The following is a 14,297-nucleotide window of genomic DNA, read 5'->3' as shown; positions in this document are numbered from 1 at the left end:
AAGAGATCTTTTTAAAATCTGTAACCTTCATTAAACACTACCCTACAACGGATTCTTATTTGCTCACAGATGTTTTAAAGACCAGGAACTATGCACTAAATAATGACATTTATTGAAGTATCGTTGTGTACACACACAATAGAATGAAAGGACCTTTTCAGGCTAGCACCATTATCTAGTCGGTTGACTTATGCATTAGATTCACACCGAACAACATTTTAGGAGCTACTTACAGCCTCTTGAAAGAAACTAACACTCAATAACGATGTGCATCTTGCTTCCACAGACAATGTTTTCTCAACACCCGGACATAGGTCACCTCCGAATACAGTATCTAAGATTTTGATGGAGCAGCTGTTTTTCCCTTGGCATTCCTGCAAAATATTAAAAGTGTCAGTAGGGTCTACAACCAAAACCAGGCAACATGCTTACTACTGTTATTAGCCTCGTTTTTTTTTTCACCTCTCTTCAAGCTTTACAAGTCTACAGCTAATAAGACGTATAGTGGCAGCATTACTTTTCTAAGCCTAGAGATTATCCAGCTATAATAACAATATCTTTTAACTGTAATACTTAAACAAATTATTGGGTTAAGCATTTTGGAAAATGTCTTGCATCATAGCTTTTACCAAGTCCACAACGCCAGAATCTTGTGGAGCATTTGCTTTCTTGCATAAAAACTGTCAACAATTTTACTTTTCAGAGGTGCTAGACAAGGACTAGTGTGAAAAGGTATCCAAAATAGAGTTAGTTTACCTTGGAGACTATTGACATGGAACTCGGAGCGTGGCAGTTTCCCCTAGAAAAGTTCTGACAACTACCTCGGGGGGTACCAAAGCTAGCAAATGTTATGGAGGATATTGTATGTCCTTCTTGACAATATAACTGAAGTTCAGGTATCATATTATTAGCAGAAACTTCTTCACGAATGAGATCTGCATTTACCAACTTCTGCAGAGGTGGATGGTTGGATTCTGACACTTGAGCACATATTATGCTGGACAAATGTACCTTTACAGAAATCTCAAAGGGATTTCCTCCCGTTTCTTCCAAGATAACGAGTAAATTGTTGGATGCTCTCAACCATGATCGTGGCACATGGTACCTGTAGACCAATAAGTCAGAAGTTAAGTAAAGCACAATACTAGAAATTTCCCGTGGCACATGGTACCTGTAGACCAATAAGTCAGAAGTTAAGTAAAGCACAATACTAGAAATTTCCCGTATTAATGTACAGAAGTAATGCTGTATACTCCTCAAAATCATTCTAATAATTATGACAAACTTAATAAAGGAAGCATTATATTACAAACCAGTATTAATTAAATATCATTGGAACATATTTTCCTCATTTAGTAATTAATTAGTCTTTGTGTACAATGTACATAATCAACATGAGATAAATGATGCCGGGAGCGGCTATTTATAATTCGTAAGTAAAGTCTTGTGGAATTAGATGAAATCATGAAACCAACAGTTTTAGCCACTTCGAGAGTACATACAATGTTTGGGTCGGTTTTCCACAATTTGTTGAACACTTGTCAGAATCATATGCTCCACGATAATCACATACTTGTTTACATCCACTTTTTGGAGAAACCCGAGTCCAGTATCTTCCAATATGGTGACCATTCACCCAAGCCTGACCTTTCCCCATGCTGTTCAAGTCAAGAGCAACTGGATCTAGGCCACCAGGAACATCAAAGTATGCCTGCTTAAAATAAATAGGTGTTATTGTTACTTAGGCGTTAAGATAAAAAAAAATAGCATTACGAGAGAATGACCAATGGGCTTACTTTGCACCTTCATAATCTCAGTATTCATATCATGATTTTAGATTCACTAATTCTGTAGTAGTGCGTTGGGTATAATAACTACAATAAATAGATTACTAAACAATTTTTTAGAGGCAAACACATATAAAATACAATGTAAAATGCACAGGAATCATGAGTCTTCCTAAAATAGATCACACAAATATTGAAAAGGGGAACTATATCAGGTCAAAACAATTGTTTGAGCATCAGACATGGAAACCTTGTCAGGAAGGCCATGAGCCCCATGTAATATAAGAAAACAAGTCTATCCACAAAATGAGGAAGATGGCTTCTCTGAGAATACATTCTGGAGTTGAATCCAGCTCAATACACCATACTCCAGCAGAAACCACAATTCATAGTACCCTACCCTTTCCACTCCCGAATCCTCTAAAATGGATAGAAAAAACAAGTTGAAAATTAATTTGAAAGGTCTAATATTTTTTGGTTAGAATGTCAGCGATAGAAGTCATAAAGTCGTATCTTATTCTTCCTCTGCTTAATTACTTGGAAAGATTGTCATAAACATACTTTGAAGAAGCTTTCGAAACCTGCTTCTCATCAAATATCCTACATTCACTACTACCCAAACATTTACGCTTACAAAATTCTGTGCTTCAATTGTCCTGGGCACATATAACATTCATTACAGTTGAAGATTTCACAAACTAGCCTACCCAAACATTTACTCTTGCACACCCTCCAAGCTGTTCTGTTGGTTGCTACTTAAATATGGTGGGAGAAAATTTTTTGGTCGAGAGACAGGTTCAAACCCAAGACCAAGGGTAACATAAATGCAAGATAACCACTACTCTAAGATGGTTTTCTGCTAAATACATGACAAAAGTAAGTTTTATCCAATTTCTTTAGTATAAAATTATGTATGTGTTATTGTACAGGTTGATGCTGCAAGCCATTGGTGCCATCAGTGACCCACTAACCTAGAACCTTGATCAAGTCAGGGACCCATCTAGCTCTGATAAAATTGTGAAGATGGTATTAGATCTTATATACTAGCTATTAGTATAAAATTTTGGCGTGGTTTACTGCTATTTCTTTTTCTCTCTCAACTAGTGGTTTGGGTCTTTACTTCTTCGGCTAAATACTCAGTGACTGTATATATACAAGTAAAACTTACAAAACGGACAACCGAGTTTCTAGTTTTATTTCAACAAAATTCAGTTTCTTATCAAGTTGGAATTCAATTGAAAGGTTCTCTGGATTCTTTCATCGTGTGTAGAGCAGGGTACGAAGACTAGGGCTCAATTCCCTCCTCTTTTTCCCACCATATTTTGGGTTTCCACATGATTCTCCCTCCTCTTCTGTTTGATTGTGTTGTAAAACAGTAGTAGGATGCTGGAATTAATTATTCTCTCATTCATGCTTTTGAAACAATACATAGGTGTTTAAAAAGAAACAAACTATTGTCTAATTAAGGTAAAAAATCTCCTGAAATAAAGTCTCTAAATCAGGAGATATCTACCCAATAATACCTGATCTTAATAAAAGGAAATCTGCCCAATAATTACTAATCCTAATCCCTTAATTTTAGGGATTACACATAATTGCAGAATTACACATAATTGCTATATTAATTGTGCAATAAATTCACATATTCTGACACCCCCCTCAAGTTGAGGAATAGATATTGGTCATTCCCAGCTTGCTTATAAGATCTTGGAAGATAGGGCTATTGAGACCTTTTGTTAACACATCAGCTACTTGTTGCCTCGATGGGACATACGCCATGCATAATAGACCTTCGTCTACTTTTTCTTTGATGAAGTGTCTATCTATTTCAACGTGTTTTGTCCGGTCATGTTGAACCGGATTATGTGCAATTTCTATTGCTGATTTATTATCACAGTACAGTTTCATGGGACCCTTCAAATCAACTTTCAAATCATCCAGAATCATTTTTATCCATAATAATTCACATATTCCTTGAGCAAGTGCTCTGAACTCTGATTCAGCTGATGATCTAGACACTACATTCTGTTTTTTACTTCTCCAAGTTACTAAATTTCCACTCAGGAAAGTACAATATCCAGTAGTCGATCTTCTATCAATTAGAGATCCTGCATAGTCTGCGTCGGTGTAGGGCTTCAAGGTTCAATTTTTCATTCTTCTTGAATAGGATTCCCTTTCCGGGAGTTCCTTTTAAGTAATGTAGAATCCTGTAGGCAACTTGAAGGTGAGACTCCTTTGGTTCATGCATAAACTGACTTATTACACTTACCGAATGGGCAATATCTGGTCGGGTATGCGCCAAATATATTAATTTTCCAACCAACCTCTGGTACATCCTTTTTTCTACTTCTGGTTCATCTCCAGATTTACTCAGTTTGTGATTGGGGTCCATTGGAGTTGTTGCGGGTCTGCATCCAATAGTCTTTGTCTCAGCCAACAAATCGGTTATGTATTTTTGTTGGGATATAAAGATTCCTTGGGTAGAGTATGCTACTTCAATTCCTAGAAAATATTTCAGTTTTCCAAGCTCTTTGAGATCAAATTCTTGGACTAGTCTTTGTTTCAATTTTTCCTTTTCTTTTTCATCATTCCCAGTTACTATAATATCATCCACATACACCAAAAGAACTGTTACCTTCCCCTTTTCTGAATGTTTTATGAACAACGTGTGGTCTCCTTGGCTTTGTTTGTAGCCAAATCCCTTCATAACTTTTGAGAACCTCCAAACCATGCTCTAGGAGATTGTTTCAGTCCATATAGTGCCTTCTTAAGTCTGCACACCTTATTTTGTCTATCTCCTTCAACCCCCTGTGGGATATTCATGTAGATTTCTTCCTCTAGGTCTCCATGAAGAAAGGCATTTTTAACATCATACTGTAGTAGTTTCCAATCAAAATGAGCAGCTAAGGATAGAAGAATCCTTAGAGTATTCATTTTAGCAACTGGTGCAAACGTCTCTTCATAGTCTATTCCATATGCTTGAGTGTATCCTTTGGCCACCAATCTTGCTTTGTATCGTTCAAGTGACCCATCAGCATTATATTTTACTGTGAATATCCACTTACAGTCAACGATATTCTTTTCTTTGGGTTTATCCACAATTTCCCAAGTGTTATTCTTCTCTAATGTTGTCATTTCCACTTGCATAGCATCTCTCCACTCTTTCTTTGTTAGTGCTTTAGTAATATTATTTGGTATAACCACAGAATTCAAGTTTACAATAAAGCTTTTATGGTTAGCTGATAATCTATCATAAGAAACATAATTTGAGAGAGGATAGAGAGGTTTTTTAGTGCAATTTCTAGTACCTTTTCGGAGGGCTATTGGAAGGTCAATCTCATTTTCTAGTTCACGTATTTCTTCATTTCCTGGTGCAGAACTTGGATTGGATTCATGGACTTGCATCATCTCTGGAATTTGCTTTCTCCTGGTGTAAACGTTGTTAAATCTCGGAGGATTGTTAGCTTCTATTCGAGTTGCTTCAATGGGGAAATCTGTATCCATAGCTTCTGATCCTCGTTCATAATTATGTTGTATAGTTGGAGGCTCAGATCTGTTGGTTGTGATATATGGCAGAGTTAAGAACTCAGCATTTTCATGAGGGTCTTCTAGACATTGTTCTGTAGGATTGGTTTTGTTAAAAAAAGGTTTAGTTTCAAGAAAAGTAACATCAGCTGAGATATACCATTTTTTAATGATAGGATCATAACATTTATACCCTTTTTGTGTGGCTGAATATCCTAAAAAAATACATTTAACAGCCCTGGGATCCAGTTTATCTCTAGCTTGAACAGGGACATGTGCAAAGGCTGTACATCCAAATATTCTAGGAATCAGTCCATTTGATTTCTTAAAGTGAGGAAAGAAATTATTTAGGACTTCTATTGGACTCTTATTACTTAGGCCATGAGAGGGAAGTCTATTAATAAGATATGATGCAGTAAGAACAGCTTCTCCCCAATAATTTTTTGGAACATTCCCTTGAAAAAGAAGAGCCCGAGTTATATTGAGTAAATGCCCATTTTTCCTTTCTTTCACTCCATTTTGTTGTGGGGTATAAACACATGAAGAGTCATGGATGATCCCGTTAGATTGGAAATACGAGGATATGGTTTGGTTGAAATAATCTCTAGCATTATCGGTCCTAAACCTTTTAATATTAACTCCAAATTGAGTTCTAATCATTGAGTGAAATATGGGAATGATAGTGCTGACATCGGATTTTTGTTTAAGCAAATAGAGCCAAGTAACCCTAGTGTAATCATCAATAAATGTTACAAACCAGCGGGCCCCATAAATATTTGGTACTGTAGACGGTCCCCATATATCACTATGAATCAATTGAAAAGGTTGAGAGCTTCTATTATTGCTGTTGGGAAAAAAAGCACGAGTATGCTTCGCTAACTCACAAGTTTCACAATGAAGTTTTGAGATATCTAAGTTTTCATACAAATGAGGAAACATAAACTGTAGCACCTTAAATGATGGATGTCCTAGACGATAGTGATACAACAATAGTTCATCCTTATTTGTTATACTGTGAAGGGATTTTGCTTGGTTGGTTTGGGATTCTTGAGATACTTCCAAGTAGTAAAGACCATCTTTTTCTTTAGCAAGTCCAATCCTCCTCCCCGAGTCCTGTTCTTGAAAAACACATAGAGATGGGGAAAACATTGAGAACAATTGAGATCAGAGGTTAGTTTCTTTATGGAGAGAAGACTGGCTGAGAGTTTGGGAACATGGAGAACGTTTTTAAGCATAAGGTTGGGGTTTACTTGGATATTACCATATCCTGCAACAGTAGCTACTGACCCATTTGCAACAATAATTTTTCTATTACTTGGTGAGGGTGTATAAGAATGAAACAAGTGGAATAAATGTGTCATATGATCTGTAGCTCCCGAATCCACAATCCAAGAGTTCACATTATATGAGGTATTCATACAAGAAGTTTTACCTGAGAAAACAAGAGAACATGATCCAGAGGGTTCCTCCATATTCCCCAATAGCTTCTTCAATTTCTTTATTTCTTCCATATTGAAACTGTCTACTGCTGGAGATTCTTTAATCTCTGTTTGTTACGTGCACTTGGGACTTTTGTTGTCCTCCACGATTCACCCACTCCTTTCCTAGAGGTTTGCCATGCAATTTCCAACATTTCTCCCTTGTGTGTCTCGGTTTCTGACAATAGGTGCACCATAAATTATCTTTGTTTCCTTTCCATAGAGAATTAGGAATTTGCTCATTTCCTTTCTGCACCAGTTCAGGTTTGGTAAGTAGAGCTGACCCATCTATTGGTTGAGACTCAAGCATTACACTCCTCCGACTTTCTTCTGCACGAACAATAGAGATGGTTTCTTCTAGTGAAGGAGTATCCTTTCTCCTAGAATTTGCACTCTAACCTGATCAAATTCAGGATTTAGTCCTGCAAGAAAATCATACACACGATCCTTCTCTATGAAATTCTTCAAGAGGATTGCATCCTCAGCACACTTCATTTCAAAAACTCTGTAATGATCAAGTTCCTGCCATAGATTCTGCAACAATGCCGCATATTCTGTGATTCCTCTGCTTCCCTGTTTTGTGGCTGCAGTTTTTATTTTGATTTCATATACTTGGGCAGCATCATTGGCTTTAGAATATGTGCGGTTTATGGAGTCCCAAATATCTTTAGCTGTATTAAGAAACATACAAGTGTCGCTGATGGTAGCTTCCATGGAGTCCCACAACCAAGACATAATCATGGAATCTTTTTCATCCCATGCTGCAAATGCTGGATCCTCCATGCTTGGACCATTTTCAAGGAGATGAACCAGGCATCCTTTTCCCTTGAGATAGGTTCTAACAAATTGGGACCATTTGAGAAAATTTTTTCCATCCAATTTGTATGACGCTCGGAGACCTTGGAGTTCTCCATTTTTGTGTGAAGGACTAGAGATTTCTCTACTTGATGTAGCACCAGACATTGTAATCGGATGTTAGGTTAACACAGCGGAAAGAATAACAGCAGCAGTTAAGGTTGCCCCTTTTTTTTTGGACGAGAATGGCAATGAAGGCCAGCAATAGTTGAGGAACGGCAATGAAGGCCGTGAGAAAAAAAACAAAGACCAGGGCTCCAGGAAAAACCTAGAGCTCTGATACCATGTTGTAAAACAGTAGTAGGATGCTGGAATTAATTATTCTCTCATTCATGCTTTTGAAACAATACATAGGTGTTTAAAAAGAAACAAACTATTGTCTAATTAAGGTAAAAAATCTCCTGAAATAAATTCTCTAAATCAGGATATATCTACCCAATAATACCTGATCTTAATAAAAGGAAATCTGCCCAATAATTACTAATCCTAATCCCTTAATTTTAGGGATTACACATAATTGCTATATTAATTGTGCAATAAATTCACATATTCTGACAAATTGTTTTATACCTTCTCTTGCCGAATTCGAGGAATAACCCAACAATCTCATCGATTACATACTGAATACTTAGTTTTCAATCTTATTTATTCTACTTTTCCAATTTTTCTTAGTACAGGTTAAGCCTTGGTCATGCTTGTTTTGCAGACACATATTTTACAGGGGAGAGACTAAGGTATTAAATCACGACATTAAGTTTGATTCTTCGAAAAATCAGTAAATTATCAAAATACTTAATGGGTTTAATTAAATATAGCTACCCAAGGGTTTGGTTAATTTTATATGTTTTCGGGGGAGGGAACATATAGGCTACCTTAGGTGAGTTCAACTTCGAAGAGAATCAATAACTGGGTAAGAAATTAAATTAAAAGGAATCCTGGGTGCGAATCCTGATCCTGGAGGTTTTCTTATATTAATTTTATCCCAATTAATTTGCTTATTATTTCAATTCTTGATTTTTTTTTTCTTGAATTCTTTATTTCAAAATCAACACTGAAGTTCAATTAATTTCTTTTCCTTTTAAATAATATTAAATTGTGATAATTACAAATTCAAACACGTGGTTCTTATCAATTCAATATTATTACTTAACGACAGTCGTGGACTTGCATTTTCCACTTATCAATTGTGGCTATAGTTGTGAAAAGTGTACATTCTTGAGTGTGAGTTGTGCACTAAGTTTTATCATGTACACTAGGTTCTACTCTTTTCTCTTCTACTATCAATCCAAAAATGTCGCCCTCCCATAATTTGGTGTCTCTTCAACATAAAAGAACTGAATGATTGTTAGTCATTATTATGCACGTGATAATAATATCATTTTTGAATTACGTCCAACATTTTGTCTTGTAATATCACAAGACAGTTAAAAGTGGTGTTTGAAGGCTCTCTAGGCGTGGATGGGTCATATCAGTTCCCCAACTCAGTTGCAGCAATGTCGATCTCCTCAACTGTTTTGTACTGTTTCAGTTTGCAATAATGTAGCATACAAAACTGATTGTATAAAATCATGTTCAAATTCTAAATATTTTCCATTTGAGGCATTCATATCTAGGTCATTCTAGTCCACATGTGCAAAAACTTTTGTCATCTTCTATTGTTTACACATCCTTCTTGAGCTTCTTCTATATTATTTAAACTTTGTTGATTATTATTCACGAATTACTTAATTTATCTTTTGAAAGCCAAATGTTAGTCCTTAAATGTTTTTAGGGTTTTGGCTTTCATGAATCTTCAAAAACTTTTCAAATTGACTCAGGTGGTGAGTTTCGTCCATTTACTCAATATCTCAATCAACTGGCCATTAATCATAGATTAATTTGCTCTCACACACCATTAGAATGGTGTTGTTCTCACACACCATCAAAATGGTGTCGTTGGAAGAAAGCACATATATGGGGTTGAACATGGTTTCACACTCCTTGTTCAATCTATGCTTCCTTACAATTTTATGGATCATGCTTTGATAACTAATATTTACTTGATTAATACACTTTCAACCTTGTTCAATCAAACAATTACCACTATGCTAAAAATTATAAGTAATTGTCAAAATGTAACTCTTTCTACTTAAGAGCATAACAACTTAAGCACTATGATTCAATTGTAACATGTCCACTGGCCACAAGAGAATTGATCCAACCAACAAAAATCTCATCCTTAAATTTTTAAATTCCTAATGAAAACTTCTTCCCCAAAAACTTCACTATCACACTATAACCGTGTGATTGAATAGGAAATTAAAATTCATTGAACTTGAATAGCTTTCAATTCATTGTTACATTTTTATTTGGACAAGAAAATTCAAATTTATTGAAATTTTAATTATCTTGTTTTAATAGAGTATTTCAATTACAATTAAATACAAATTTTTTTTTAATCAATGACTATAGGCCTGTGCATAAATTTATAATCATCTTAATCATTGACCATATGCCCTATCTGTCACTCATGAATTTGTCTACCATAGTAAAAATTAGGTAATACAATTACCAGCATAACAGAAATTATCTTAATCATTTTGCATGATTCTTGTTTTTTAAATATTTTGTTAGTATTCTGGCATTCTTAAACTAAGCTTCCTCAAGAGAAAAAGAGGGAAGCTAGTATGAAACTTCTAACTTGGTCATAGAGGCGCTAATACCATGCCAAGAACCAACATTCTAAGGGGCTTAAGTCCTCGTGGAGGTTCATGAATGAGTTGATATTTATAACAAAATCAATGTAAATAACTAGTAGGCTCTTTTCCTTTTTTATTTTCTTTCACTCTACAACAGTTCTCACAGAGAAATCACTTCGACAGATTATAATTACCTTGTACCATGTAAATGTGGATGGGATGCCATCAGGGGTTAATTCTACCCACCCTGAATTTTCATTCTCTTCACTGTAAAGTTTTAAAAACTCGCCCTGCAGCCCAACCTGGGATAAAATCAAATAAAGTGGAACCAATATTTTCAAATTCCTCATAATATATAAAGTACAATTCCACAAATATAGAATGTAAGTACATAAGATGAAAAGTATAGAATAACTAAATGAGCTTCGAATAAAGATAATCAAACCAGCACACATCTAGAAAGCACACCACTAAAGTAGCATTTTAAATTTCTATGGAGTGAAGGCAGAACTAGAATGACCAACTCATACAAAATCAAAACTGAGAATTTTGTTTTCCAAAATTATATTATCAGACTTACCATGAGAAGGTTGAAATCCTTAAAGATACAAAAAAGCCTCAAACAGGCAAAACTTTAAAACCTAATCCTACAAGAGCATGTAAGAGAAAATTAATATTCAAAATCCTATTTTTGTACAGGAATATTGTTCGAAATGGGAAAATATGTGATATAAGAGCTTTTTTAATGTTTATTTTAGCAGGTAGCTTAGATGAGCCTAGATGCTTTGTATAGCTAAGTTCAATGCATCTTAGGAAGTACTGGTATCTTCATTTTTCTCTTGTAAATTGATTTGACTAATTGGTGTTAATTATCTTTGAAATAGTCTTGAATATTAATAGGTGCACACAGGTTTATTTACAAAGAGTTCAGCTAGAGTATTCGTAATTAGCTTATGTACATCAAGTAATAGCACTTTGTGTGTAACTAACTGATTGACTCGCCCTAGAAAATATTTGAAAGTTGGTCATTTAAATCAGAAGGTCAATTGTAGTATCCAAATTCAATAAGAAGCCATCTAGAAACGACAGATAGAGAAAGCATGTGCATTGGGCTTGTGTATTTGCTAAATCTTTCAGAATAAAGCTGTAGTGTACTACTCGTAGACCTAGTAATATTTTCCTCTAAAAAACAGCTAATATTTCATATAGTTATTTGGTATGAGTACAGGGTTTAAATATTATATACATACCTGATGGGTCCATAATGATTTTGAAAGATCTATATCTCCATTTTTAAATCCAGTGATCTTTATTGTACCTCTGATCCCTGCTCCATCCTTCTCAATAAATGCACCATAATTCTGCAATATTGTTTCAAATGAGAATATACGTATAGTTAGTAATCTCTATCCCTCAATTGTTTTATAGGAGAATATGCTAAAGAAAAGTCACATAACGATGAACAAGAATATCCTGTTCATATTAATGCGAACACATTAGAGAGCATAACTGTTGTAACTAGAGGAAAATCTTCCTAATTAGAAAAAATATCTATAAAATCTTTTTAATTAGAGAAAATATCTATAAAATCTTCTAGTTTATTTTTCGGCATATTGTTTTCTTATTTCCCTTGTTTAGAAGATTAGATTACTATAAATAGAGATAGGAAAAATATAATAGACATGAATGAAAATAATAAAATTCATTCTCTTTCTCAAGAATAACATAACTAAAACCATATAATGATAGAGCTATCAGATAAAAACTATGTTGGAATGTGCCTTTATTAACAACAACCTGGGCCCGCCTTAATATATGTCTTGAACTTTCATTGTGATAGGTTTGATGGGTGGATATAGTTCCACCTCAACTAGACACAAGGATTTAGTAACGACTGCAATGTTTGGATAGACCTCACTTTAGAAACTGTTTTTGCAAGGTAGAAATAGACCCCAACTATAAATTATAATAAAATGCAATAATTAATAGACAAATGGATGTAATTAATATTTTCCATCATTACGTAGGCATAATATTTGACATTATGCTCTTCAATTCTTCTGTCATTACTAATATACATCTTACCGAAATGAACTAGTTTGATTGATCAAATACAATATCAGTGTATGAATTATGAAAATTAAGCAATCACCATACACCTACACAACACATTACACTAGAAAAATAGATAAGTTTTGCATTATACAAAAGGATAAATGTCAAAAATATATCAGGAATTTCACCTGCAAACCCACTGTTTGAGTTAACAGTGTTAAATCATTGTATCCTGGGAGAAATTGAAGAGACTGGACCACCTTGATCCAATGACCAACAGCATTACCTTCACTTGGACAAGAAATTAAACTACATGAATATATATAAACAAAAGAAATAAATATTAAACCTCTAAAGCACAACAATTATGATACAACTGATGCTTTGTTTTGAAAAGATGGGGGACCCATTGTCTGAAGTTAGGGATAGTGCTTTATAGAGACAATGACACTACTTAGTCCTTAAAAAATTATTAGTGTGGTATAACCACAATCTACAAATTTGAAAAAATATATTTTTAGCATATTTTTATAGAGGTATATTTCATATTCTTGGAATACTAACTCACTGGATCTGGTGTTCTCTAAAGAGTGGTTTAGTAAGATTGTAATGATCATGATGAATAGCTTCTATTTTATTTCTTCTTTCTATTGTTCCTATTTTAATTATTTTATCATAGAATCATCATTTAATATCTTTTGTGTGGGAAACAAGTCTTTCATATCTTATTTGAACACACAGAGATGCAGATATTATAAATTTTTAGTTTAACTGTTAAAGGTAAAATTATTTCAAATGTGTTGAGTGGCATCAGTATATGAAAACTATGAGAATGATACACTGATCATTTGCAATAAATTTGATTTGAACAGAAAAACTCTATGATTTATGTGTTGTAATTTCATAGATATTAAGGGGGGTAATTGCTGGTGTGGACCTTGTCATATGATTCAGAAGAAGGCTACCCTTGAATGGAGCCACCTGTGCATGGCATGAGCTATAGATGAGGGTTACCCCTAGATGACATGACATGACACGACAAAATAGATGATAATAATTAATTAGAGAGTAGAAAGACTTGTCTGTTAAATCACCATCTTCTTGAGGAGACACAATGCCCTCCACAAGGCTGGAGCCACCTCATTTTGGTTCTCTCATGTAGCTAAACCTATATAGTATTTTACTATGCACCTTTTAAACGTTTTACAAATTGTTAATTTATTTTCTTCTCACAAATTGTCATGCATCTGTGACACAAATGCCATTATATTTACATCGGTTAATTTATAATTCTTTTATATTTTGGAGTAATTATCTTCAATTTCATAGTAATTTATAATTTGTTTTGAAGGGAATAAATTACTCATCCATTACTGCTCCCCCTTCTAGGAACCCAGGTTGTTATGCCCTTAATTATATTTTGGTTCTCTCGTTTATTACTAGCCGAGCTATTGGTTACTAGCCTTCCAGAAGGATATTTCTATGATGACCACTCTGGTTTTATTTTGGAGTTTGGGGCATTTTATATTCAAATCATATCTCTAATATAAATAAACACAAATAAACCATTTGTACATAATATAATTCCTCTGATGTGTCAGACAAACACTATCTAGATCGTGAGTGTTATTTTTCCCAAGCATCGCTGAACTTCAAAACAAAATGCACATGCTAAGGTTCCTTCCAAGAATCTTTCTACGGAAGTTGCATAATAAAGTGCATTATCCACAATAGAACTTCGATTAAAACAGAAGAAATAATACTACAGTTACCTATAAGCTGGCCATTGACAAATACTCTCAGTATATCACGGACACCATCTATTGTAAGTTTTGGACGGACATCATTTTCCTCCCAAAACAAGATGTCACTGTCAGAAACGGATATTCTGCATTATATACACATTAATGAAAAAATAA

At 34.4% G+C, this 14,297-nt stretch overlaps 1 protein-coding gene across 3 annotated transcripts in view; it reads right to left on the bottom strand.

Annotated features, from left to right (window-relative positions):
• Positions 1-89: 89 nt before the first annotated feature.
• Positions 90-14,297, bottom strand: part of LOC108342797 (beta-galactosidase 9) — a 28,770-nt gene continuing 14,562 nt past the window's right edge. For 2 of the 3 annotated variants that reach the window (XM_052873425.1, XM_052873430.1), the window contains exons 13-19: positions 14,151-14,266; positions 12,567-12,664; positions 11,574-11,684; positions 10,518-10,625; positions 1,503-1,711; positions 757-1,171; positions 90-374 (exon numbers count right to left, since the gene is read on the bottom strand). In XM_052873425.1, coding sequence (XP_052729385.1) covers positions 219-374; positions 757-1,171; positions 1,503-1,711; positions 10,518-10,625; positions 11,574-11,684; positions 12,567-12,664; positions 14,151-14,266 — 1,213 coding nt within the window. In that variant the 3' untranslated portion in view covers positions 90-218. The remainder of the gene's footprint in view (positions 375-756; positions 1,172-1,502; positions 1,712-10,517; positions 10,626-11,573; positions 11,685-12,566; positions 12,665-14,150; positions 14,267-14,297) is intronic. The other variant, XM_052873428.1, reaches the window with a different exon arrangement.

Source organism: Vigna angularis, chromosome 1 (assembly GCF_016808095.1).
Source record: "Vigna angularis cultivar LongXiaoDou No.4 chromosome 1, ASM1680809v1, whole genome shotgun sequence".
Taxonomy (NCBI): domain Eukaryota; kingdom Viridiplantae; phylum Streptophyta; class Magnoliopsida; order Fabales; family Fabaceae; genus Vigna; species Vigna angularis.
The sequence above is the reverse complement of the archived record's forward strand: the minus strand, read 5'-3'. Positions and strand labels throughout refer to the sequence as shown.